This window comes from Drosophila albomicans, chromosome 3, assembly GCF_009650485.2.
Source record: "Drosophila albomicans strain 15112-1751.03 chromosome 3, ASM965048v2, whole genome shotgun sequence".
In the NCBI taxonomy this organism is placed as follows: domain Eukaryota; kingdom Metazoa; phylum Arthropoda; class Insecta; order Diptera; family Drosophilidae; genus Drosophila; species Drosophila albomicans.
In genome coordinates this window covers 35,793,915-35,821,907 of record NC_047629.2, presented here as the reverse complement: position 1 = coordinate 35,821,907, position 27,993 = coordinate 35,793,915, and the positions used below count along the sequence as shown (strand labels likewise).

At 36.8% G+C, this 27,993-nt stretch overlaps 5 protein-coding genes across 5 annotated transcripts; 2 read left to right on the top strand and 3 right to left on the bottom strand.

Moving 5' to 3' along the window:
* Positions 1 to 83: 83 nt before the first annotated feature.
* Positions 84 to 1,826, bottom strand: LOC117567033 (uncharacterized). The gene is made up of 2 exons (XM_034246736.2): positions 1,311 to 1,826; positions 84 to 1,256 (listed from the first exon to the last, which is right to left on the bottom strand). The coding sequence occupies exons 1-2, from the start codon at positions 1,634 to 1,636 to the stop codon at positions 155 to 157; spliced, it is 1,428 nt and encodes a 475-aa protein (XP_034102627.1). The 5' UTR covers positions 1,637 to 1,826; the 3' UTR covers positions 84 to 154.
* LOC117567036 (splicing factor 1-like) lies at positions 84 to 18,841 on the bottom strand. The gene is made up of 2 exons (XM_052005619.1): positions 17,820 to 18,841; positions 84 to 142 (listed from the first exon to the last, which is right to left on the bottom strand). Exon 1 carries the CDS (start codon positions 18,653 to 18,655, stop codon positions 18,206 to 18,208), a length of 450 nt encoding a protein of 149 aa, XP_051861579.1. The 5' UTR covers positions 18,656 to 18,841; the 3' UTR covers positions 84 to 142; positions 17,820 to 18,205.
* LOC127565400 (uncharacterized) lies at positions 6,375 to 27,695 on the top strand. The gene is made up of 2 exons (XM_052003572.1): positions 6,375 to 6,389; positions 26,493 to 27,695. Exon 2 carries the CDS (start codon positions 26,547 to 26,549, stop codon positions 27,693 to 27,695), a length of 1,149 nt encoding a protein of 382 aa, XP_051859532.1. The 5' UTR covers positions 6,375 to 6,389; positions 26,493 to 26,546.
* On the bottom strand, positions 11,901 to 12,309 carry LOC127565401 (putative cyclin-dependent serine/threonine-protein kinase DDB_G0272797/DDB_G0274007). Its single transcript, XM_052003574.1, has 2 exons — positions 12,169 to 12,309; positions 11,901 to 12,092 (listed from the first exon to the last, which is right to left on the bottom strand). The coding sequence occupies exons 1-2, from the start codon at positions 12,307 to 12,309 to the stop codon at positions 11,901 to 11,903; spliced, it is 333 nt and encodes a 110-aa protein (XP_051859534.1).
* On the top strand, positions 15,188 to 17,507 carry LOC117566445 (AF4/FMR2 family member lilli-like). The gene is made up of 3 exons (XM_052003573.1): positions 15,188 to 15,241; positions 15,654 to 15,763; positions 15,818 to 17,507. The coding sequence occupies exons 1-3, from the start codon at positions 15,188 to 15,190 to the stop codon at positions 17,472 to 17,474; spliced, it is 1,821 nt and encodes a 606-aa protein (XP_051859533.1). The 3' UTR covers positions 17,475 to 17,507.
* Positions 27,696 to 27,993: the final 298 nt, after the last annotated feature.

Below are 27,993 nucleotides of genomic sequence, written 5' to 3'. Positions count from 1 at the left end.
CAAATAGATCACAAAAGTTGTAAATAATATATTTTTATGTGTAAATAAAAAATGCTAAAACTATGTCTAAAATTCTGGAAATATAAACATAATTCAAATGTTTTATTTATTTATTCATCATTGATTTAGTACTATGGTTTAACTTTCGATACGCCTACGATCGCTGATGATGATCACAAGGATGATAGCAGCAATGGGAACAGTGCGAGCAATACCAAGGTGGGTTCATGCAGCTATTGCCATTACCATTTGTATTACTGATTCTATTACCATTTCTACAGCCATTTCCATTGCCATTTCCCAGCGGAAATGATGGCCTACGGCCGTAGGAGTGTTGTGCATCAATATTGTTGCGTTGTGGACCCGCTTTCCTACTGATTAAAATAGGTTTTTTGGGCCCATCTCCTAGATTCGAACATGGCAACGAATGTGTTGGCGATGATGCTGTTGAAGGTTCTGATGGTGTAAGGGGTGGTGGTGTAAGGGGTGGTGTTGCAGGGGGAGGGAGACAAGTTTCTGTAGACTGCGTCGATGTAGAAAGTTTCGTTGGCTTTGACTGCGTAGGCAAACTTTCAGCTGGAATTGGTAATGGAGGAATGGAAGGCATGGAGGGCATGGATCCGGCATATGGCAATGGCAAGAGCTGCAGGGCGAACGGTGGCTGCGGCTGCTCGGGATGCAATTGACCCGATGTGAATCCCGTGAGCATGCAGGGTAACTCGAAGCGCATCAATGCTGGCGGCTGAGCAGCAAATGTTGGAGGTGGTTGTTGTTGTTGTTGCTGCTGCTGTTGCTGTTGCATAGGCTGCAAACTGTGTACTTGAATATGACAGCAAGATGGAGCTGGTGGCAGATTTTGAGGAGGATACGGAGGCGGCGTAGTTGCTGCTGCTGGCGGACACATTACACCGCTGAGGTAGGCCAATAGCTGATTAACTGGCATAACAGTCACTGGAGGAGAAGCATTCATGTCGGGGCTCATCTCAGTCGAGGGCGCATAACTTGTTGGATAACTTGTAGAACAACAATGACACACGCTAGCTGTTGATTGCGATTGCTGTTGTGACTTCTTTCGGTTACGTTCTACTTTGGTTTGCTTGACTGACTGAGGCAGCTGATCAACCGGTAATGACACACCAAGATTATTATTGTTATTGATGTTGTCGTTACCGCCGGGTGTCGCTAGGAATGACAACAACTGCGGGTTGTACCCATCCAGATTAAAGGAATTCGGAATTGGCACATTGCAGTCGATGCTATATAAATAAAACTAATACAGAACAGAATATCACAGGATTAACTTCAACTACCTTAAGCCCTCTGGCCCCTCGGTCACAATGCAGGTGCCCATGCGCTGTGGCCCCGAATTGCAGTTCTGCATCCACAAATCTGCTGGCGGGAAGGCATCACAAAACATGCTGCAACTCGGTTGCTGAGGATCGAAACGCAATCGCTGTTGCTGCTGCTGCTGCTCCTGCCGCTGATGCTGATGCTGTTGTTGTTGCTGGAGCATATGTTGTTGTTGTCCCACCTGAGACGATTGGTGCTCCACTGGAGCAGCAGACTTCTTCAAACACAAAATGCGCCCAGATGAGGTCGCATTAATGCCGTGCTCACAACTTTCGGAGCAAAACATTTTATGTTCGTCTTTTATTAATTTATTATTCAGCCCAATTTTGCATTCGTTGACCCAATTGTTGTTGCGGTCTGCTCCTGCCAGACAGCAAGAATTATCAGCTTCTAAATTATATCGTTTGGATTTAGCTCATTTTAAGTCCAGAATTTATTTGAACACATTTAAATGTTTTTCTATGAAAATAAACAATCGCCTACTTCATTTCAAGGGTTTAATAAAACTTTTTTTTAATCTAACTATAGAAATTTAAAAACTTTAATACTCCATTGTTATTTTTGATGTTCAATCGATGTCTATATCTTAAGTTGCTTTCATAAATTTACAATGAAAATTAGTTTTAATTAAATAATAATCGAAAAGTGATCAAGCTGGCAATTATCATACTCGTTTCTGAGCTTGTTGCAAAAATCTTTTTTATGTATGTGGATTTTTCTTTTGTTTTTTCCAAGAATTAGGGCTTTAGTAGAGACGACGTATAGAAATTTATATCTATAAAAAAAACAAAATGAATCTAGCAAACTAAACAGAGTAGTTTCAACCTCAAACTAGCCAACAAAATATAGATCAAATCCACTTTAGAAATATTGCCCTGCATCGTTTTTAATATCAATCATGTTTAATTTCTTTTACTCGAATAAACGTGGTATAAATGTATATAACAAACACTTTAAAATCAAAATTAATTTATTAATTTTTCTGATATTTTTCGTGGAAGTACGAACATTATAAACACATGCCGTCTAATTTTTTTCTAAGAATTCCCATATGGCTATAAATCAGTGGTCGGCACAGCAATACAATTTTCTTTCGCAGGCCTCTAACGGCACACGCACAGTATTATCACTCAATAGGCTTTTTTTTGGCACAACACACCACTTCGGCAACGAATAAAATACATTTTAGAACACTGCAAAAAATTGTGGGAAGACTATAATTATATACTATAATTATTGTGTACAGAAAATATAAGTGGGAAAACATAAATAATTTCAGGCAAATGCGTCGATACGATCTTAAAAAAACTGATGTAATACATTTCAAAAAGAATTTCAAATGGTTATTAATTAGAAGAGAGGACATAATAACTACTAAATACTTTTCTTTCAAATATTTTACTACATAATATATTAAAGTGTTGAGCTAATTAATATTTTTTATTTTTGCTTCCAGTGTATTTTGGTTAAATAAATACAGAGAACAGTTCGTGCCAGATATTTTGCTCAAATCAGAAATTTTTTAATATTCGATAAAAAACGAGCAAGTGTTATTAAAGAGCTCTTGAGCTCAGTTTAGTTTTAGTTGCGATTTGTTCGTTGGCGGTCGCAGTTTCGTTTTAAAATATTTATAGTCACAAATAACAAAAATTAAGTGCGATGAAGGTACTCCCATTGGCGGTTTCCTTGCCATCTCTACTGGTGTTGTTAATCTTTATCCAGTCCAGTCATTCAACACCGATCCTCGACCCGATTAATATCGATACGGATTTTATAAAGGCAGCTAAAGAGATAATCACATTTGTGCGCTCGGATATTGATGAATTAGATAAAGAAACGGGCAACTTTGAAACGGCAAAGATCCGCGAAAATCAACTCAAAGTGATTCAACATTTGAATAATGTCACCATACAAGTTCGTCAAATCAAGAATCAATTAACACCCTCCGAAGAATGGTCGTATTTGGATTTTGATACCAAATTCCAAATAATGGAAGATTCATCAAACCTTTTACGAAGCTTCGGATATTTTAAGTTCTATTACGGAATGGGCGATTACATCCCACAATACTTCGATAATTTTGTTGAATCAATTTCTGGGCTAACCATCGACCGGTTCCCACTTAACCCAAACTCTACAAATGTGTTTTATCAGATAATCCACGGATTTGAATGTAAACAGCACGATGATGAATGTAAAAAAATCATGAAGAGTTTTAATGAATTGCGGAATATATCTGAAATTCCTGACAATTTAAATTACGAAAAACAACAGTCTCCTCAACAATTATATTACTCGTTATATAAAGAAATAGCGCTGGGCGAACTTATGGCATATATTCTGATCGAATATTCATTGATGATTAAAAAGGTCTCTGCAAATGGAAATTTTATTACAAAAAGGAATGCCGTTCGACACAAACTATGATGAGATCACTAAAAATGCTCTCAATTCTCTCAAGCATGTAACGGAGAAAGCTGATCGTGCTCTATGGCGACGGGATCCCGATGAACGTGTGTATAATGAAACCTTCGCCGTTGTCGAACTTAATGAAGAAAATGGGGATCGCTATTTCAATCTTCGAGAAACATTATCGGATGTTAAAGCCAACAAAGTTGTGACTGGAATACGATTTGTGAATAAGAATCACATATTCCATTTGCAAATACAGCAGGGAGAACTTTTGCCCCGTGGTCTCATCAATAAATCAACTGTGGAGTGGATCCCAATCGATAACTATGAAATCGGTAATTCCAATGTCAAAGAGGGAGTCGACTACCATAAATTGAGTGACCAAAGCCGCGCTATAGATCTGGATGATGTAATTAAAACAGATGATAATACATTTGTCGTAACCGGCGTGCGTTTCCAGGTTGTGAATGAACATCTGAATCTGAAAGTTCATCTCAGTAAATTCGATTTCGTGAAGGGTGAATTAGTTGATCCGCAGATAAATGGCATTTGGCAATCGAAAGAAAATGTTTACAACCGACAAAAACTAAGCGTCAACAATCGGAAATTTCCAGCATTTACTCGAGAAAATTTAAAATTATCAAAGGATACCCAATATCTAGAATTTACCAACATGTATATAGGCGATATTCAAAGAAAGGTATATCTTCCATTGATTGATCTGCAGAATGTCGAACTTAACCCGCCATTGCCTTTAGCCGGAATTGGCATCTATCACAGAGGTCAAAAGAGCTTCGGTGGCCTCGTAGCCCCAAAAATCATCAGCTATGATCTTTCTCCTCACATTTCTTCGACTAATTGAAAACTTGTATATCAAAAACAATAATAACAATAAAATTACATTTCGTATTTATCTGTGGATTGTATTCAATTTTAAAATAATAAAAAATAAATGAAAAAAGCTTCACAGAAAGGCAAATAGTACTTTCTTTTATGGTAGTTGATTTATTTTTAGTAAAATAAAGTAATGAAGAAAGCACTTGAAATGTTATACACATAAAGCTGTTCAGAATAATCAAAGTTGCTATGTGAAATTTTGGTTTCATTTGAAGTAACTTTGTTGTCTATTGTGTATTCACAATTTATAATATTATCAAAAAATTATTTATGTTGTAAGACGAGGAAAAAGTCTATTTTCTTATTCGGATCTTAGGGAAAGATGACGCTGTAGATGCCGGACGGGGAGATAAACTATATATCCAATATATGTGACACGATTGCTGCTCCACTGGAGCAGTAGACTTCTTTGAACACAAAATACGTCCAGATGAGGTCGCATTAATGCCGTGCTCACAACTTTCGGAGCAAAACATTTTATGTTCGTCTTTTATTAATTTATTATTCAGCCCAATTTTGCATTCGTTGACCCAATTGTTGTTGCGGTCTGCTCCTGCCAGACAGCAAGAATTATCAGCTTCTAAATTAGATCGTTTGGATTTAGCTCAATTTAAGTCCAGAATTTATTTGAACACATTTACATGTTTTTCTATGAAAATAAACAATCGCCTACTTCATTTCAAGGGTTTAATAAAACTTTTTTTTTAATCTAACTATAGAAATTTAAAAACTTTTATACTCCATTGTTATTTTTGATGTTCAATCGATGTCTATATCTTAAGTTGCTTTCATAAATTTACAATGAAAATTAGTTTTAATTAAATAATAATCGAAAAGTGATCAAGCTGGCAATTCTCATACTCGTTTCTCTGCTTGTTGCAAATATCTTTTTTATGTATGTGAATTTTTCTTTTGTTTTTCCCAGAATTAGGGCTTTAGTATAAAAATTTGTGGTGGTTTAAATGTATATAACAAACACTTTATCTTATTCAATTTTCATTTATTAAATTTTCTCATATTTTTCGTGGAAGTACATACATTAAAAACACATGCCACCGAATTTTTCCTGGGAATTTCCATATGTCTATAAATCACAGCATTAAATTAAATTTTTGGCACAACACACCACTTTCGACAACGAAGAACAAAATAAATTTTAGCACACTGAAAAAAATGTGGGAAGACAATTATACAGAAAATATAAGTGAGAAAACATAAATAATTTCAGGGAAATGCGTCGATACGATCTTTAAAAAACTGATGGAATACATTTCGAAACGAATTTAAAATTATTATTGATTAGAAGTGAGAACATATTAAGTACCAAACAATTTCTTTAAAAAATTTGAATACATATTGTAGAAAAGTGTTGAACTGATTAATATTTTTTATTTTTGGATTTGAATTGATATTAATTAGATTAAGATTAATTGATATACTACATAATTTTACTTTAAACATTACACTAATACCCTCATTAAATTTAATTCTGTACTTCTCTTAGTTTTGTTACAATGCTTAAGCATAGTTGTTTGCTTCTAGTTGAATTAGCTTCCAGTGTATTTTGGTTATTTGATGGACGCAGACCGTCTTAATAAATAAATACAAACAAGAACAGTTCGTGCCAGATATTTTAATCAAATCAGCAATTTTTTAATATTCGATAAAAAACGAGCAAGTGTTATTAAAGAGCTCTTGAGCTCAGTTTAGTTGTGATTTGTTCGTTGGCGGTCGCAGTTCTGTTTTATAATATTAATAGTCACAGAAAAATAAAAATTAAATGCGATGAAGCTGCTTCCATTAGTGGTTTCCTTGCCATCTCTACTGGTATTGCTAATCTTCATCCAGTCCAGCCATTCCGCATCGATCCTCGACACGATTAATGTCGACAAGGGTTTTATAAAAGCAGCTAAAGAGATTGTTTCAGCTGTTCGCTCTGATATTGATGAAATAGACAAGGACACAAAAATTAGATCAAAAATTCAATATTTTGCGAATGTTAGCAGAAAAGTTCAAAAGATTAAGAAGCAATATAATGGCCATAATCCTGATATAATTAGCGAAATTAGTAGGCTTTCAGATAACTTTGATCTGTTTAGTTTTTTTGCTCATATACCGTTAAACCTTCAGGCATTCACAAATGTGAGAATCAGCCCAAATGAGGAGTCCCAAAGTGACACAAAATCCATCAATGTGTTTTATCGGGAACTACTCGGTATTCAATGTGAACATACGGATTACAAATGCGTAAGCAGAATGAGGTACTTAAACTCATGGCCGCAAATATATGAGGAGCTGACAAGATGTAAGCAATCGCCAAAAGAATTATTGCTCTTGATACATAACGAAATCGCACTGGGCGAACTGATGGCATATGTCCTGATTGAGTACTCAAAGGCGTTTCCAAGAGCTTCTGAAAATGAGAATATTATTACGGCACGGAATACTGTTCGACGCAACTATGATGAGATTACTCATAGAAACCTGAATACTCTCAGGAATTTTACAGAAACAGACATTCTTTTCCTAAGGCGTTGTAATCCCGATAAACATATATATAACGAAACCTACGACGTTATTCAACTGTATGAAGAAAATGGTGATCGTTACTTCAATCTTCGAGAATCATTATCGGACGTTAAGGCCAACAAAGTTGTGACTGGAGTGAGGTTTGTGAAAAAGAATCACATATTCCATTTGCAAATACAGCAGGGAGAACTTTTGCCCCGTGGTCTGATCAATGAGTCAACTGTTGAGTGGAAACCAGTCGATAACTATGAAATCGGTAATTTCAATGTCAAAGAGGGAGTCGACTACCATAAATTGAGTGACCAAAGCCGCGCTATAGATCTGGATGATGTGATGAAAACAGATGATAAAACATTTGTGGTAACTGGCGTGCGTTTCCATGTTCGCAATGGACATCTGAATCTGAAAATACATTTCAGTAAATTTGATTTCGTCAAGGGTGAGCTAGTTGATGCGGAACTCAATAGCATTTGGCAATCGAAAGAAAATATTAACAACAGACAACAACTCCATATTATAAATCTGAACGCGACAGCTTCGGCTGCGGAGAGCTCACAAATTTCCACGGATACTCAATATCTAAAATTTACCAACTCGATGATTACGAAGATTCACAAAAGCCAATGACAATTCCATTTATTGATATACAGGATGTTGAGTATAAACCGCCAGTGCCTTTAGCCGGCATTGGCATTTACTATAAGGGTGAAAGGAGCGTCGGTGCGTTCGTAGCCCCTAAAATCATCAGCTATGACTTTTCACCTCACCTTTTGTCGAATATTTATTGAATGTACGAATAAAAAAATTGCTTTGTTAATATTTTCATAGTCTTGAATAAAAAAGTATATAAACAAGTAAGAAAGCTACAGTCGAGTGTACTCGACTGTGAGATACCCGCTACCCATTTTGAATAAAAGCAATATATTTTGCGGTATATTTCTCAAAATATACCAAATATACTACAAAATACTAAAAAAAATATACCAAATGGTATATGTGGTATATCGATATAGTACCGCATTCAAAATATACCATAGACGGCACAATATACCAGATTGTCAGACAAAGTACCTAAGACCCCCAGTAAGTAGGCGTTTTTGCCCATACAAAAGAATTTCTTTAATAACTTCGACAATTTTTATCTGATCGCAACCAAATGTTCAGGAATCATAACTACTATAGTAATTATTGTATATACCAAAATTCGTAACTCTAGTTTTAAAATTACGCTTGTTATTCGATTTTTTTGATTTGCGGGGGCGGAAGTGGGCGTGGCAAAAATTTGAAACAAACTTGATCTGCGTGCAAACATAACAAATGCTGTCGAAAAAAAATTATAGCTCTATCTCTTATAGTCTCTGAGATCCAGTGTTTCATACGGACGGACGGACAGACACACAGACACACAGACGGACAGACGGACATGGCTATATCGTCTCGGCTGTTGACGCTGATCAAGAATATATATACTTTATAGGGTCGGAGATGCCTCCTTCAACCTGTTACATACATTTCCTGCCGGCACAAAGTTATAATACCCTTCTACCCTATGGGTAGCGGGTATAAAAATATTTTCATTTTTGGGTTGTGTTTTATCTTGCTTTATTGCTTCGGTGATGTCCTATATTTTTTTAAAATTAGTCTTGACCTTTCATTCATAACACATTTCACTTCTTTTTTTTGTGAAATTACCATATTTCGATTTTCCATGCCGAGCCCAGCCGACACATGCACAACATTGCTATTCGTGTGAATTTTGTACGCATTTTCGTCAGGTCTTTTTGCTACATCGCTCAACTTCGGCAATGAAGAACGTATTTTATTTAGACACAATGAAAAAATGTGGGAAAGAACGAAAATATAAGTGGGAAAATTGAATTTAATATGATAACAAACAAATCGAATTAATTAATTTATTTTAAATATTCGTCTATTCATTCAGTTCTTATCTTACTTCTGATAGATGGTTTATTGAAATTGATTGATTGATTGAAATTAACAATTTTCCAGTGAAATTTGGTTATTTAATAGGCGCAGACCATTTTTAAATAAAGGCAGAGAACAGTTCGTGTCCGATATTTTGCTCAAAAAGTTTGCCAATGAGATTTTTTGATGTCAAAAAAAAACGATCTAATGCTAAGATCTAATGCTTTAAGAGCTCTGGTGTCCAGTTTAGTTTTAGTTGCGATTTGTTCGATGTCGGTCGCAGATTTGTTTAGTTGATTCACAGATAAATGACAATTGGATATCGAAAGAAAATGATTACAACCGACAAAAACTAAGCGTCAACAATCAGAAATTTCCAGCATTTACTCGAGAATATACCAACATGTATATACACGATATTCAAAATACAGTCCATTGATTGATCTACAGAATGTCGAGTTTAAACCGCCATTGCCTTTAGCCGGCATTAGCATCTATCACAGCTATGATCTTTCTCCACAAATTTCTTCGACGACTAATTGAAAACTTGTATAGAGAAAACAATAATAACAATAAAATTGCATTTCGTATTTGTCGGTGGATTGTATTCAATTTTAAAAGAATTAAAAAATAAATAAAAAAGCTTCACCGAAAGGCAAAAGATATTTTCTTTTATTGTAGTTGATTTATTTTTAGTAAAATAAAGTAATGAGGTAAGCACTTGAAATTTTAAAAACATAAAGTTGTTCAGAATAATCAAATTTGCTATGTGAAATTTTTGTTTCATTTGAAGTAACTTTGGTGTCTGTTGTATATTCACAATTCATAATATTATCAACAAATTATTCATGTTGTAAGACGAAAAAAGGTCAATTTACTTTTTCGGATCTTAGGGAAAATTGATGCTGTAGATGCCGGACGGGGAGATAAACTATATTATCAAGAACTGTGACACGTCCGATGAGATTACTCAGATGGAGCAGCACAATGGGATGCGCAGTTTTGTTGTCACCGTCGATGATAATGGCAAGATCGAAGTAAATCCAAAAAACCAAGAAGAATTCTACCAGCAGAGTAATTGCAACCATAAGGCAAAAAAGAGATTGGGAAAGGGAAAACAACGCATTCGAATTGCACTCATCGAAGAGGATGCCACCGGCAGCTCTGACGTCGAGCAGGATGAGAATGGCAGCATTGTGAGCATTGATGCGCAATCGTTTGATGCCATGCACGATCATTTCGTTAAGATCTATAATAAAAATGTGCGCGGCAAACCGAGCTTTGTGGTGCTTGAGGATGCGCTGATGCGCAAACGCATTGAAGATACGCCACCACCATCAACAACAGCACTGCCACGCCCAGCAACAGACATCGCCGTGTGGCATTGGCGCCACACAGGCTCCCAAACCGATGAGTTTCTTCTGCAATGCGCCATGCGCTCTCGCTTACCAGGCCACAGTCGTGGTTGTCAGGCCACCGACCACACTTACAACAATGTGGAGCTTTCGCACAACGCTAGCTCCTCCAGCAGCAGAAAGCATCTTCAAGTGCCCTCAACAATTCGACATTGTCATCAGCAACATTGGTCGTCAGTGCACCACATGTGACCATCACCTTTTCACCTCCATCCACAGCAAACATGCCCGTTATTATGCAGGCGCAGCAACAGCCATTGCAACAGCAGCAGAGCCAACAACAGCAACAACTGTTTTTGCCAGCAGCGACGCACAGCTATTGCAATTGTTGCTCCAATTTGCAGCCTTGCATAAGTAACAGCTGCAATAACTGTTGTCTCCCACAGCCAGTGAAGAGCAACTACTGCCTGCCTGCAACTAATACCTGCTTTCTCCAGCCACAGCAACAACAGCATCAACAGCAATACCCTGCAATGACAACAACATATGGCAATTGCACCAGCAACTGCTGCTTGTTGGGACCCACTTTAGCACAGACCACGCTTGGCTTTGGGCCCATGTCCGAGTAATGCAGCCATAATATTTTAGAGACATTATCACCGCAACAATGCCAGGATTGTCCTGCAGCCAACTGGTCCACGCAGATTTGCAATCATTGTCTATACTATCCAATGTCAAACTGCAATATGGCTGATTTTGGACGGGTACATTACGCTAGCTGTCAAATGCAACAACAGGCGCCGCAACAGGGTCCACAACAGCAACAAGCGCCACAACAGCAACAGGCACCACAACAACAGCAGGGTCCACAACAGCAACAAGCGCCACAACAGCAACAGGCACCACAACAGCAACGGGCGCAACAACAGCAGCCGGCCCCACAACAGCAGCCAGTTCCACATCAACAACTGTTGAAACAGCACAGACTGCAACAGCAGCCATACCAACTACTGCAAATACAGACACAGCATCAACAATCGCAGCAGCAACAAAGGAAGAAGCAATTAGAAAACAAATCCGATTCACAGAATCCTTCAGAACAACTTTCAAAAAAGTAAGTAGAGGAAACATTAGCTGCATCTGCCGCCAAGCTCGACAAGATTGCGAAGAAAGTGCGTTGTCTGGAACAGCTGCGTCCAATAAACTCTATATGGCACGCTTTGGACGCACTTGCACCTCAGTTAGTGCTTTGCCGCAAAAGAATATCAAAAAATGATTGCAAACAAATTAAAACATACATACATATTAAAACATACTGCCGTTGCTTTCAAATGACAAGGACATTGCGCACAGCAGCCGTGTGGTTGTCGAGGTTGGTAGTCACTGGGCAGATCTAGTATGCCATATTTAAGCAAAATTTGTCGATAAAAACTAGACGACACAATAGCTACTAGCCTGCAAAGCGTTTTGGGGTGAAGCTATCATATAATTATTACAGGGGCACAAAGTCTCTGTTTGGAGTTGCATTTGTTGTTGCTGCTGCTGTTGTAATTGTTGCTGGTTATGAAACTGTTGCTGCTGTTGCAACTGTTGTAGTATACATTGATGATGATTCTGTTGTTGCTGATGCAGATAGGCGTAAAATTTGACTGCTATTTAAATGCTGTTGCCTATATCTACAATTGCATTCTTCTTCTACTTGTATATGATGTGGCTGTTGCTGCTGCTGATATCTAAGTCGTTGCTGCTCCTGTTGCTGCTGCAGTTGCTGCTGTGCCTCGTGCCACTGCTGCTGAGCGACTTGTCGCTGCTGTCGTTCCATGTATTGCTGCTGTTGCATTTTATCAACAAAGGAATTAGTTTTTGGCCCATGTTGCTGTAGACCGCACTTAATTGTTTCAGTTCCCTGCAACGGTCGCTTTCTTTCCAAGCATCTCTCATATGCTTCATTCGTCTGCCTGAATACCTCTTGCAATTGCAACTCCTGTTGGCGCTTCAGTTCTCTGTAGTTCTTTATGCAATCGCAATATTGTAGACTATCCTGTTCTAGACCTTTGTGTTCAATTGACGCACATAAAGGTTTGTATTTTGTGCAGCACTGGGACTTTTCTCCACATGTTGGTTTCTAAGGCTAGAATCAGAATGATCACGTCTTACTCGGTGATCATTATTAAAACGATTTGCATTATGGTCAGCAGTATAATTTGGTTCCGTTTCTTGATTTCTAGAATGATCACGTCTTACTTGATGTTCATCCTTAATACGATTTACCTTATCTCCACCCCTAGAAGTTTTTTCGTCTGTTCCGATCGATTTCGTTGCCGCGATTGTCTTTTTTCAGGTTGGTGTCTATTTGTTCGCGAGGAAGGTTGAATTCCAAACTTTAAATAATGCGGTTCCTGAAAACTTTCGCGTTTATTATTTCGATGAGAGCGTGATTTGAGCAATTATGATCGCCTTCTTGTCCTTAAAGAGGATTTCGATTTTGGAGACTTAGAACGATACCGTGCTTGATTCGCCCTATTCCAGGAAATTCTGCTACCGACTTTTGAAGGGACCGAATCATAGGATGGAGAACTAGGCCCAGTGCTTTGATCAGATTGAGATGTCATAAAATGTGAGGAATACGTAACAGAGTGTCGTTCTTCGCTGTGAGATGCGTGTGCATTAAGAGAACGAGTCTCTGGTGATTTATATGGAGTACTTTGTAATTCGCCTTTACCATTTCTTGGGGTTGAGCTTTTTTCTGGACTGACTTTTGTTGGGTCTCTTGCTGTGTTTCCTCAGTTGGCGATGACCGTGCAACATTCTCTGGTGATTTAGATGGATTATTTGCCGATTGCTCTCTGTTGTTTCTTGGAAATGAATGACACGTTGGGACCCAGACGGTTTTGTTTCACCACTTTGATTAGATTGTGGTATCCCCAAACCGGTTCTGTATAATAAACAGTGTTTTTTTACGATTAGTTCCGATTGACGTTTAGAGCACTGGCATCGCTTGGAAGAGAAATCCGAACATTTTAACTTCGACACACGATCTGAAGTTGACTTATATCGTCCAGTTAATCTCTTATTTTTAAGGAAAATGTTTGATGATTCAGATGGTTCCTTTTTGTTCGATTTTCTAGCAGGCAACATTTAGGCAACTTCAGCTATCTCCTATGAACACATTATTAACGAGGGTAACTTAAAATGCTGACACTTACCACTCAACGGGTTTGCACATGCCAAGCACTCCTCCGTGATGTTGGCTGTCTGGTCGAAAGGGCACCAAGACCACAGGCTTGCGATTGTCGGCATTGTAGCTGCTGAGAATATTATGTTAGACTATGTTATATAGTATTCATTTCACACTTACTTGATGGAGTTTTTCTTGCAGAACGTTTGGAGGTCAGTCAATACGTTTTTCACGAACTTTCTGCCGAGTCGCAGTTAGCTCACGACTATCAATATCTGATGTCGCGTGTTCAAGCCATTGATAATTTTGTTGCGACAATGGCAAGCTGCTAACTAACATATTTAAAAAAAGTTAGATTCATCTGCGCTCAACATAGGAACTTTGTTTGTTCTCCTAGATTTTTCATCATTCTGATCGAAGCGCATATTGTGCTGTTTATCAACTCTATAAGATTCTGATGCACATCTGAACCGCGTCTACTTCTTCGTTGATTATCTCCACCTCTAATATAGTTATACTTATCCTTATTTTGCTTTAGGGATTCGTAATAAAGCTCGGAGAAACTATTCAAAAATTGTGATACAACTCGATTCAATTTCAAATTGGTTTGACTTCGACCTGCTGTGGATCGCTACTGGTTCTGAGAGCTTCTTAACATACTATCTTTGATTTAAGATTAGAATCTTGTCCTCTCAGGGAGTTGTGCGATTCCTTAGAGTTTGTCCACACTTTGGTATCGTTCTTTGATGTCCCTCGCTTGGATTGCATAAATGTATCTGATTTGTTCAATTCTAAACTCTGATCGCCTTTAAAACAAACTTTAATTGCAGCATCGTCTCTTTCATGGTGTATCATAGATTTACTGGTGTGACTTGAATCACTGCCTTGATTTTTAGATCTCCGTCTTAACTCAGATCACTCCGATTTTTGGGAAGTAAAGGATTTCTCTAAACTATCAATTGGCTTATTTATTGTGCCCACTAAGCGATGCGTTGTTTCATTGGGATTTAAATTATTTGGTTCTGTTACTGAACGCTTCATCAATGTTTGAGAAATATTTGACACAACTCCTAACGAAGGAGCAAATGACTTCAAAAAGGTATGCAGTTTTTGACGGAAGGTCAATTCAATTGCATTATTTTCCTGACTTGGTCGAGGCGATTCTTTAGATTTTTTTCTAATAGTTGTATCAGAGTTAATTCTATCGTTTTTATACCTTCTGTCTATCAATTGAGTCTTAGACTTACTTAGTAAATAACTTTTTGATTCTTTGCCAGAAATGTTTCCTCTAACTTTGCTGTGAGCTGACTTATATAATGCATCCGGATTATCCGCAAATCTCGAGAGTCCTTCCGACTAGACCTTATGATTAAACTATCTCGGGAGTTTTTATGAGATAGCTGTTTACTTGAGAAACCCACGTTCGATGCATCCTGCCTTACCAAATATGTATCGAATGTTTTTTTGAAGAACATTGTTATCGAATTAGTATGTGGGTAGTATAAAAGCGGTGGACAGAGCTCTAAGTTGACAGCTCGACATGAACGCATATGAATCCCAATCCGAGTCTGAATCCGATTCCCACTCCGTTTTGGTAACAATAAGCTCAGAGCTGATTATAAATGAGTAAGATATAAAAAATAATAATTATAAATCCTTATTTATCAGTGCTGAGCAGACATAGGATAAGGCCCATGACACTCTTTACATTTTTAAGGAAATACTTTCACCGCTTAAGTAAGTTAGCTCTCATAAAGTGCAGATTATGAATATAATTTTCATTAATTTTGGATAATGACTGGAATAACAAAGATCACCTTATTGAGGAGAAGGAAGAAGCTCAATTAAAGGAACCACGCATTGTTGATCATGAAAGTTTTTAGGCGCTTTCGAAGTATGTGATCGAATCAAACCCTGCGTGTGAAAATCAGCTACAAAATCCCTTGGAGCATCATGAAAATAATACGCTTGACAAAGCAATAGAAAGATATCCTATGTGAGTTAAGCGAGAACAATACTTAATCGTTGTGTCAGAGACCGAAGAGGATGGTACCGATGAGCTGATAGAGCGCGTGTCAAAACGTCAATTGAAGCGATCCTCCAGCTTGGACTTAAGGTGAGTGAAAAGCAATTAAACGAATAAATTACGAGAATTATATGTATATTATAGTCGTAGCAGTGCCAAGGAGCTGCTGGCGGATAAACAGGATCAGCAACAATTGCCGCTCTTCCGTTGGCACAATCCGGACTGCAGCGATAACAGCCGAAAGATGGGAATCCAGGAGGATATAAGTCTGTCTGCTAGCGTTGATATTCAAGTGGGCTACAGCGAAATGCCCAACACATCAAGTGAGACAGCTTCTCAGCAACAATCACAGCAACATCATCAAGTGATTGTGGAGGTGGTGTCTGCTGAATTGCAGCCACAGCAGCAGCCATCGCCTCGTCCATGTGCCGAGGTCGTTGAGCAATCACAGCAAGTAGTAGAAGTACAGCACTTGGAGGTACAACGTCAGCAAGAGCAACAGCGGCTACAGCAGCAACCCCAACAGCAGCAGCATCCTCAACAACAATATCAGCCACATATTGCTGCTGCAGCAAATCGACTGCCAGCAGCAACAACAGCCAATTCACGCGATATGGAGCCACTTCGTCAGCAACTTATGCATCGCATCATCTTGCCACAACTACAAACTGAAGACTTGCCGGAATCTAGCATCGTTAACAACAATGCTGTTAGTCTAATGAATCAAAATCTGCAGCCACATTTTATAGATAGTTCGATGGGTGACAGTGAATGGACGCAGTTGCAGTACGATAAATATGCACTTGTTCTGAGTTCTCAACATCAGCAACAACAACAGCAGCAGCAACATCAACAACAGCAGCAGCAAAATCAACAACAGCAACAGCGACAGCAACAATTAGTTCCTTTGTGGCAGCAACAGCAGCCATCGTATCAAATGTCCCATCAAGAGCATCAACATTTGGAGGCGGGACAAGAAGAGTTGCAGCAATTGAATGCACAATATCAGCGCTTAAAGTGCCAGAAGGAGGAGAAATTAAAGTGTTTAAATAATACACTCAAAGAAGTCTATGCGGATCGATTGCTAAACGAGCGGCAACACGCTGATTATCATCGTTTCTATATGCACAAAATGGTGGAGAGTAAAAAACATGAGGATAGTTTGCATGCTCAAAGGGATCAACTGAAGAGACAGCTAAAAGAGGACTTAGACAGCTTAGAACAGCGCATTGCTGAGAAGCATCGACAGTTGCAAGAGCGCTCCAGATCGTGGCAATGGCAGCAGCATCCTCAGCTGCAACCTCCTCCGTATCAACCACGTTTGCAGTGCTTTCAGGATGCCTTCTCGCAATACGCCGAGTCGCAGCTGGTAGATTCCAATAACACACTGATGCCACCGCCACCGCCACCGCCCCCACCAGTGACGACAACAACACTAGCATCACTGCGACCAACGCCAATGCAACCACCACCACCACCAGTTGCATATCGCACTGACATCAGGCAACACCCTACTCGCAGTGGGCGCATGATGAGACGTCGCCACACCATCGATCATAGAGCCAATAATATGATGTTATATCCACCATATGCAACACCAGCTGCTCCACCAAGAGACACGCTTCGCCGGACAAATGTTACAGCAGCAAGTGCAGCACACTTTTCGCGTCCTGACACATCTACAACAGTTGCCAACGAGAGAAACCATGTGAATCAGGCAATTGAACAAACTGCAATTACGTCCATCATCAGCAATTATGTGACAAACTATTTGAATGACATGGAATCAAGAAATCCATAAAATGTATTGTATTATATTATATGTATATCTTGTGATTCGCAATTTTTAAAGTGCCTTTGCTATTTCCGAATGAGTAATATTACCTTCAGATAAATTCACAATGAAAATTTAATTTATTCCATGATTTTATAATAGTATTTTAAATGTGTATTACTACTACTACTCATATACATAAGTAGATCGATTATTTTCGACACCTATTTCAAATAGATCACAAAAGTTGTAAATAATATATTTTATGTGTAAATAAAAAATGCTAAAACTATGTCTAAAATTCTGGAAATATAAACATAATTCAAATGTTTTATTTATTTATTCATCATTGATTTAGTACTATGGTTTAACTTTCGATACGCCTACGATCGCTGATGATGATCACAGGGATGATAGCAGCAATAGGAACAGTGCGAGCAATACCAAGGTGGGTTCATGCAGCTATTGCCATTACCATTTGTATTACTGATTCTATTACCATTTCTACAGCCATTTCCATTGCCATTTCCCAGCGGAAATGATGGCCTACGGCCGTAGGAGTGTTGTGCATCAATATTGTTGCGTTGTGGACCCGCTTTCCTACTGATTAAAATAGGTTTTTTGGGCCCATCTCCCAGATTCGAACATGGTAACGAAGGTGTTGGCGATGATGCTGTTGAAGGTGTTGGTGGTGTAAGGGGTGGTGGTGTAAGGGGTGGTGTTGCAGGGGGAGGGACACAAGTTTCTGTAGACTGCGTCTATGTAGAAAGTTTCGTTGGCTTCGACTGCGTAGGCAAACTTTCAGCTGGAATTGGTAATGGAGGAATGGAAGGCATGGAGGGCATGGATCCGGCATATGGCAATGGCAAGAGCTGCAGGGCGAACGGTGGCTGCGGCTGCTCGGGATGCAATTGACCCGATGTGAATCCCGTGAGCATGCAGGGTAACTCGAAGCGCATCAATGCTGGCGGCTGAGCAGCAAATGTTGGAGGTGGTTGTTGTTGTTGTTGCTGCTGTTGCTGTTGCATAGGCTGCAAACTGTGTACTTGAATATGACAGCAAGATGGAGCTGGTGGCAGATTTTGAGGAGGATACGGAGGCGGCGTAGTTGCTGCTGCTGGCGGACACATTACACCGCTGAGGTAGGCCAATAGCTGATTAACTGGCATAACAGTCACTGGAGGAGAAGCATTCATGTCGGGGCTCATCTCAGTCGAGGGCGCATAACTTGTTGGATAACTTGTAGAACAACAATGACACACGCTAGCTGTTGATTGCGATTGCTGTTGTGACTTCTTTCGGTTACGTTCTACTTTGGTTTGCTTGACTGACTGAGGCAGCTGATCAACCGGTAATGACACACCAAGATTATTATTGTTATTGATGTTGTCGTTACCGCCTAGAAATATTGTCCTGCATCGTTTCTAATATCAATCATGTTTAATTTATTTTACTCGAATAAACGTGGTATAAATGTATATAACAAACACTTTAAAATCAAAATTAATTTATTAATTTTTCTGATATTTTTCGTGGAAGTACAAATATTAAAAACACATGCCACCTAATTTTTTCTAAGAATTCCCATATGTCTATAAATCAGTGGTCGGCACAGCAATAAAATTTTCTTTCGCAGGCCTCTAACGGCACACGCACAGTATTATCACTCAATAGGCTTTTTTTTTGGCACAACTCACCACTTTGGCAACGAATAACAAAATAAATTTTATTACACTGAAAAAAATGAGGGAAGACTATAATTATATTATTATATATAATTATATAATTATTGTGTACAGAAAATATAAGTGGGAAAACATAAGTAATTTCAGGGAAATACGTCGATACGATCTTAAAAAAACTGATAGAATACATTACAAAGCGAATTAAAAATGCTTATTGATTAGAAGAGAGAACATATTAAGTTCTAAATACTTTTCTTTAAAATATTTGAATACGTAATATATAAAAGTGTTGAGCTGATTAATATTTTTTATTTTTGCTTCCAGTGTATTTTGGTTATTTGATGAGCGCAGTCCGTCTTATTAAATAAATACAGAGAACAGTTCGTGCCAGATATTTTGCTCAAATCAGAAAATTTTTAATATTCGATAAAAAACGAGCAAGTGTTATTAAAGAGCTCTTGAGCCCAGTTTAGTTTTAGTTGCGATTTGTTCGTTGGCGGTCGCAGTTTCGTTTTAAAATATTTATAGTCACAAATAACAAAAATTAAGTGCGATGAAGGTGCTCCCATTGGCGGTTTCCTTGCCATTGTTAATCTTTATCCAGTCCAGTCATTCAACACCGATCCTCGACACGATTAATATCGATACTGATTTTATAAAGGCAGCTAAAGAGATAATCACATTTGTGCGCTCGAATATTGATGAATTAGATAAAAAAACGGGTAACTTTGAAACGGCAAAGATCCGCGAAAATCAACTCAAAGTGATTCAACATTTGAATAATGTCACCATACAAATTCGTCAAATCAAGGATAAATTAACACTCTCCGAAGAATTGTCGTATTTGGATTTTGATACCAAATTCCATATAAAAGAAGATTTATCAAACCTTTTACTAAGCTTCGGATATTTGGATTTCTTTTACAAATTATCCGATTACACCCCACAATACTTCGATAATTTTGTTGAATCAATTTCTGGGCTAACCATCGACCGGTTCCCACTTAACCCAAACTCTACAAATGTGTTTTATCAGATAATCCACGGATTTGAATGTAAACATCACGATGATGAGTGTAAAAAAATCATAAAGAGGTTTAATGAATTGCGGAATATATCTGAAATTTCTAACAATTTAAATTACTATAAACATCAATCTCCTCAACAATTATATTACTCGTTATATAAAGAAATAGCGATGGGCGAACTTATGGCATATATTCTGATCGAATATTCATTGATGATTAAAAAGGTTTCTGTAAATGAAAATTTTATTACAAAAAGGAATACCGTTCGACACAACTTTGATGAGATCACTAAAAATGCTCTCAATTCTCTCAAGCATGTAACGGAGAAAGCTGATCGTGCTCTATGGCGACGGGATCCCGAACATATAAATAATGAAACCGTCGCCGTTGTCCAACTGCATGAAGAAAATGGAGATCGCTATTTCAATCTTCGAGAAACATTATCGGATGTTAAAGCCAACAAAGTTGTGACTGGAATACGATTTGTAAATAAGAATCGCATATTCCATTTGCAAATACAGCAGGGAGAACTCTTGCCCGTGGATCAATGAATCAACTGTGGAGTGGATACCAATCGATAACTATGAAATCGGTAATTGCAATGTCAAAGAGGGAGTCGACTACCATAAATTGAGTGACCAAAGCCGCGCTATAGATCTGGATGATGTAATAAAAACAGATGATAATACATTTGTGGTAACCGGCGTGCGTTTCCAGGTTGTGAATGAACATATAAATCTGAAAGTGCATCTCAGTAAATTCGATTTCGTGAAGGGTGAATTAGTTGATCCGCAGATAAATGACATTTGGCAATCGAAAGAAAATGTTTACAACCGACAAAAACTAAGCGTCAACCAAATTCCAGCATTTAAAGAAGATAATTTAAAATTATCGAAGGATACCCAATATCTAGAATTTACCAACAAGTTTATATGTTGCGATATTGAAAGTAAATTTTATGTACCATTGATTGATCTCCAGAATGTCGAGTTTAAGCCGCCATTACCTTTAGCCGGCATTGGCATCTATCACAGAGGTTACGAGGGCTTCGCTGGCTTCGTGGCCCCAAAAATCATCAGCTATGATCTTTCTCCTCACATTTCTTCGACGACTTATTGAAAACAGCAATAATAACAATAAAATTACATATCGTATTTATCTGTGGATTGTATTCAATTTTAAAATAATTAAAAAATAAATGAAAAAAGCTTCACAGAAAGGCAAATAGTATTTTCTTTTATTGTAGTTGATTTATTTTTAGTTAAATAAAGTAATGAAGAAAGCACTTGAAATGTTAATGAACACAAGTTGTTCAGAATAATCAAAGTTGCTATATGAAATTTTGGTTTCATTTGAAGTAACTTTGTTGTCTGTTGTGTATTCATAATTTATAATATTATCAAAAAATTATTTATGTTGTAAGACGAGGAAAAAGTCTATTTTCTTAGGGAAAGATGATGCTGTAGATGCCGGACGGGGAGATAAACTAACCAATAGATGTGACACGATTGCTGCTCCACTGGAGCAGCAGACTTCTTCGAACACAAATGCGTCCAGATGAGGTCGCATTAATGCCGTGCTCACAACTTTCGGAGCAAAATATTTTATGTTCGTCTTTTATTAATTTATTATTCAGTCCAATTTTGCATTCGTTGACTCAATTGTTGCGGTCTGCTCCTGCCAGACAGCAAGAATTATCAGCTTCTAAATTAGATCGTTTGGATTTAGCTTATTTTAAGTCCAGAATTTATTTGAACACATTTACATGTTTTTCTATGAAAATAAACAATCGCACTTAATTTCAAGGGTTTAATAAAACTTTTTTTTTAATCTAACTATAGAAATTTAAAAACTTTTATACTCCATTGTTGTTTTTGATGTTCAATCGATGGCTATATCTTAAGTTGCTTTCATAAATTTACAATGAAAATTAGTTTTAATTAAATAATAATCGAAAAGTGATCAAGCTGGCAGTTCTCATACTCGTTTCTCTGCTTGTTGCAAAAATCGTTTTTATGTATGTGAATTTTTCTTTTGTTTTTTTCCAAGAATTAGGGCTTTAGTAGAGACGACGTATAGAAATTTATTTTAAATATATATCTATAAAAAAACACTATGAATCTAGCAAAACTAAACAGAGTAGTTTCAACCTCAAACTAGCCAACAAAATATAGATCAAATCCACTCTAGAAATATTGCCCTGCATCGTTTCTAATATCAATCATGTTTAATTTATTTTACTCGAATAAACGTGGTATAAATGTATATAACAAACACTTTAAAATCAAAATTAATTTATTAATTTTTCTGATATTTTTCGTGGAAGTACAAACATTATAAACACATGCCATCTAATTTTTTCTAAGAATTCCCATATGTCTATAAATCAGTGGTCGGCACAGCATTAAAATTTTCTTTCGCAGGCCTCTAACGGCACACGCACAGTATTATCACTCAATAGGTTTTTTTTTTGCACAACACATCACTTCGACAATGAATAACAAAATAAATTTTATCACACTGAAAAAAATGAGGGAAGACTATAATTATATACTATAATTATTGTGTACAGAAAATATAAGTGTAAAAACATAAATAATTTCAGGGAAATGCGTCGATACGATCTTAAAAAAACTGATGTAATACATTTCAAAAAGAATTTCAAATGGTTATTAATTAGAAGAGAGGACATAATAACTACTAAATACTTTTCTTTCAAATATTTTACTACATAATATATAGAAATGTTGAGCTGATTAATATTTTTATTTTTGGATTTTAATTGATATTAATTTTATTTACACGTGGGAAGTTACTTTAGACATTAATGACCCCATTAAATTTAATTTTGTACTTCTCTTACTTTTGTTAGAATGTTTAAACATAGTTGTTTGCTTCTGGTTGAATAAGTTTCCAGTGTATTTTGGTTATTTGATGAACGCAGACCATCTTAATAAATAAACACAGAGAACAGTTCGTGTCAGATATTTAGCTCAAATCAGCAATTTTTTAATATCCGATAAAGAACGAGAAAGTGTTATTAAAGAGCTCTGGCCCTCAGTTTAGTTTTAGTTGCGATTTGTTCGTTGGCGATCGCTGTTCTGTTTTATAATATTAATAATCACAAATAAAAAAAATTAAGTGCGATGAAGCTGCTCCCATTGGCAGTTTCCTTGCCATCTCTATTGGTATTGCTCATACAGTTCAGCCATTCCGCATCGATCCTCGACACGATTAATTTCGACAAGGGTTTTATAAAAGCAGCTAAAGAGATTGTTTCAGCTGTTCGCTCTGATATTGATGAATTAGACAAGGACACAAAAATCGACGTGATGCAACATTTTAGGAGTGTTAGCAGTCAAGTTCAACAGATTAAGAAGCTACACTCAGAAAACTCAAAAAAATTATTCGTATGTTGCGTTTGCTCATAATATTGAGATAATTCCCGCAATTTCTGAGCTTTCAGATAACTTTGTTATGTTTCAAATTTTTGGTAACATACCGTCATACCTCCTGCGATTTACTGAAGCATTAACAGGGTTGAGAATCGACCCATATGAGACAAAAAACTCCCAAATTGACCCAAAATCCATTAATGTATTTTATCGAGAACTACACGGTGCTCAATGTGAACATACGGATGAGAAATGTATGCACACCATGATGTACTTGAACTCATTGCCGCAAATATATAAGGAACTGACAAGATGTAATCAGCGGCAATCGCCAAAAGAATTATTGCACTCGATACATAACCATATCGCACTGGGCGAACTGATGGCATATGTCCTGATTGAGTACTCAATGGCTATTCAAAGAGATTCTGGAAATGGGAATATTATTGCGATGCGGAATATTGTTCGACGCAACTATGATGAGATTACTCAAAGAAACCTGAATACTCTCAGGAATTTGACTGAAACAGACAATCTTTTCCTAAGGCGTTGTGACCCCCGTGAACATATATATAACGAAACCTTCGACGTTATTCAACTGTATGAAGAAAATGGTGATCGTTACGTTAAGGCCAACGTTAAGGCCAACAAAGTTGTGACTGGAATACGATTTGTGAAAAAGAATCACATATTCCATTTGCAAATACAGCAGGGAGAACTTTTGCCCCGTGGTCTGATCAATGAATCAACTGTTGAGTGGAAACCAGTCGATAACTATGAAATCGGTAATTTCAATGTCAAAGAGGGAGTCGACTACCATAAATTGAGTGACCAAAGCCGCGCTATAGATCTGGATGATGTGATGAAAACAGATGATAAAACATTTGTGATAACTGGCGTGCGTTTCCATGTTCGCAATGGACATCTGAATCTGAAAATACATTTCAGTAAATTTGATTTCGTCAAGGGTGAGCTAGTTGATGCTGAACTCAATAGCATTTGGCAATCGAAAGAAAATGTTAACAACAGACAACAACTCCATCTTGACAATTTGAACGTGCCAGTTAGGGCTACGGAGAACTCACAAATTTCCAAGGATACTCAATATCTAGAATTTACCAACTCGATGTATGATGATTACGAAGATTCACAAAAGCCAATGACAATTCCATTTATTGATATACAGGATGTTGAGTATAAACCGCCAGTGCCTTTAGCCGGCATTGGCATCTACCACAAGGGCGAAAGAGGCTTCGGTGGGTTCGTAGCCCCCAAAATCATCAGTTATGACTTTTCACCTCACCTTTTATCGAATATTTATTGAATGTACGAATAAAGAAATTGCTTTGTTAATATTTTCAGATTGTCTTGAATTCAAAATATATGAGAAATATTTTTATTTTTGATTTTAACACAATAAAACTAAAAACACTAAAACCTTACAATATATTTTAAAAGTTTTAGAAAGTTGTTCGAATACGCGAATAACTACAAGATTGAGGCAACTATTGATGAAAAAATTTGTGCATTGAAAGAGCTTTCTTTTAAAATACAAATAAATTCATCATATATAGAACGAATTCACGAGCATTTGCCTGGTTATAACCTATGTAATTATCCTCACCTTGGATAATAAAAATTCATCGTTGAATTGTTGGAACAAACAGCAAAGACAAAACATTTGATAAATACCATGAATTAATATCATGAGTTTCCCTGATATCAGTACAAACTGAGAGTTTTCATTTGTGCTAAAAAGAATTTACAAAAATACATAAATACACCAGTATTACATATGCTATGCTAATGAAATAGATATGATAAGTTTGTTGTTTTAATTCAACCAAAATCTAGAAGTACATATATGTTTAATATCAACAAAATTGTGAAACAATATAGGTTTTTCAACACTAACTAGCAAGCAAATTTTCCACTTCTCGAATATCAATCATGTTGTTTTTTACTTCTGTAGTTGACTTGTATGAACCTTAAATAAATGTATCCAAACATTTCAAAAATAAAATTTTGTACTTAATATGTCCAATATAATATAATATGTCCAAATATTAATAGCACATTTAACTTATTTTTTTGGGGAATTTAAAAACATACAAAAATATATACCTTAACTACAACAACAAATGTTTCCACAATTCTAATACCAATCATGTTGTGTTTTTTTTTGTTCTATATTCAATAAACGTATACAAATAAAATTACAAACATATTAAAAACAATTTTTTTTTATTTACTGAAATTTTCGTGGAACTACAAACATTTATAACACATGCGCGTGTTTGTAATTTTCCGTGCTGAGCCCAGCCGGCAAACGCACTGTATTGGTATTCGTGTAGATCGCTCAACTTCGGCAACGAAGAACGACAGAAACATAGACACACTGAAGAAAAAAATATGGGAATACTAACTAACGAAAATATAAGTGAGAAAATTGAATTTATCTTAAAAAAATAAATTGTATGGAATATATTTCAAAACGAATATAAAATGGTAATTGGCCAGAGTAGAGGGCATATTAATAACGTCTTTAAAATATTTTAATACAAGGTATAAATCTGAGCTACTTAACATTTCTAATATATTAGAATTAAATAAAAAAAATTTATAATTAAATAATTTATTTTAAATATTCGCCCAAAAGCTTGATTAAATTTAATTCAGGTCTTATTTTACTACTGATAGATTGGTTAAACATTGTTTAATTCAGATTTTAATTAACAATGTCCCAGTGTAATTTGCTTATTTAATAGGCGCAGATCATTTTTAAATAAAGGCAGAAAACAGTTCGTGTCCGATATTTTGCTCAAAAAGTCTGAGAGTATGAGTATGAGATGTTTTGATATACAACAAAAAACGATCTAATGATATTTAAGAGCTCTGGTGTCCAGTTTAGTTTTAGTTGCGATTTGTTCGTTGGAGGTTGCAGTTTTCTTTTAAAATATTTATAGTCACAAATAACAAAAGTTAAGTGCGATGAAGCTGCTTCCATTAGCGGTTTCCTTGCCATCTCTACTGGTGTTGTTAATCTTTATCCAGTCCAGTCATTCAACACCGATCCTCGACCCGATTAATATCGATACGGATTTTATAAAGGCAGCTAAAGAGATAATCTCATTTGTACGCTCAGATATTGATGAATTAGATAAAGAAACGGGCAACTTTGAAACGGCAAAGATCCGCGAAAATCAACTCAAAGTGATTCAACATTTGAATAATGTCACCATACAAGTTCGCCAAATCAACGATCAATTAACACCCTCCGAAGAACGGTCGTATTTGGATTTTAATACCAGATTCCATATAAAAGAAGATTTATCAAACCTTTTACTAAGCTTCGGATATTTGGATTTATTTTACAAATTATCCGATTCCACCCCACAATACTTCGATAATTTTGTTGAATCAATTTCTGGGCTAACCATCGACCGGTTCCCATTTGACCCAAACTCTACAAATGTGTTTTATCAGATAATCCACGGATTTGAATGTAAACAGCACGATTATGAGTGTAAAAAAATCATAAAGAGGTTTAATGAATTCCGGAATAGATCTGAAATTCCTGACAATTTAAATTACGAACAACAACAGTCTCCTCAACAATTATATTACTCGTTATATAAAGAAATAGCGCTGGGCGAACTTATGGCATATATTCTGATCGAATATTCATTGATGATTAAAAAGGTCTCTGCAAATGGAAATTTTATTACAAAAAGGAATGCCGTTCGACACAACTATGATGAGATCACTAAAAATGCTCTCAATTCTCTCAAGCATGTAACGGAGAAAGCTGATCGTGCTCTATGGCGACGGGATCCCGATGAACGTGTGTATAATGAAACCTTCGCCGTTGTCGAACTTAATGAAGAAAATGGGGATCGCTATTTCAATCTTCGAGAAACATTATCGGATGTTAAAGCCAACAAAGTTGTGACTGGAATACGATTTGTGAATAAGAATCACATATTCCATTTGCAAATACAGCGGGGAGAACTCTTGCCCCGTGGTCTTATCAATAAATCAACTGTGGAGTGGATACCAATCGATAACTATGAAATCGGTAATTCCAATGTTAAGGAGGGAGTCGACTACCATAAAAAGCCGCGCTATAGATCTGGATGATGAAATTAAAACAGATGATAATACATTTGTGGTAACCGGCGTGCGTTTCCAGGTTGTGAATGAACATCTGAATCTGAAAGTGCATCTCAGTAAATTTGATTTCGTGAAGGGTAAATTAGTTGATTCGCAGATAAATGACATTTGGCTATCGAAAGAAAATGTTTACAACCGACAAAAAATAAGCGTCAACAATCGGGAATTTCCGCCCCCGCAAATCAAAAAAATCGAATAACAAGCGTAATTTTAAAGCTAGAGTTCCGAATTTTGGTATATATAATAATTTAATATAGTAGTTATG

Bases quoted from the DNA above. Each gene is read 5' to 3' on its own strand.
- LOC117567033 (XM_034246736.2), bottom strand. From the start codon at position 1,636: ATGTTTTGCTCCGAAAGTTGTGAGCACGGCATTAATGCGACCTCATCT. The intron at 1,257-1,310 runs GTAGTTGAAGTT...TTATTTATATAG, and splicing joins GAGGGGCCAGAGGGCTTAAG to CATCGACTGCAATGTGCCAA.
- LOC127565401 (XM_052003574.1), bottom strand. From the start codon at position 12,309: ATGCAACAGCAGCAATACATGGAACGACAGCAGCGACAAGTCGCTCAG. The intron at 12,093-12,168 runs GTAGAAGAAGAA...TATCTGCATCAG, and splicing joins AACAGCCACATCATATACAA to CAACAACAGAATCATCATCA.
- LOC117566445 (XM_052003573.1), top strand. From the start codon at position 15,188: ATGAACGCATATGAATCCCAATCCGAGTCTGAATCCGATTCCCACTCC. The intron at 15,242-15,653 runs GTAACAATAAGC...ATGTGAGTTAAG, and splicing joins CCGATTCCCACTCCGTTTTG to CGAGAACAATACTTAATCGT. The intron at 15,764-15,817 runs GTGAGTGAAAAG...TGTATATTATAG, and splicing joins TCCTCCAGCTTGGACTTAAG to TCGTAGCAGTGCCAAGGAGC.
- LOC117567036 (XM_052005619.1), bottom strand. From the start codon at position 18,655: ATGAGCCCCGACATGAATGCTTCTCCTCCAGTGACTGTTATGCCAGTT.
- LOC127565400 (XM_052003572.1), top strand. From the start codon at position 26,547: ATGAAGCTGCTTCCATTAGCGGTTTCCTTGCCATCTCTACTGGTGTTG.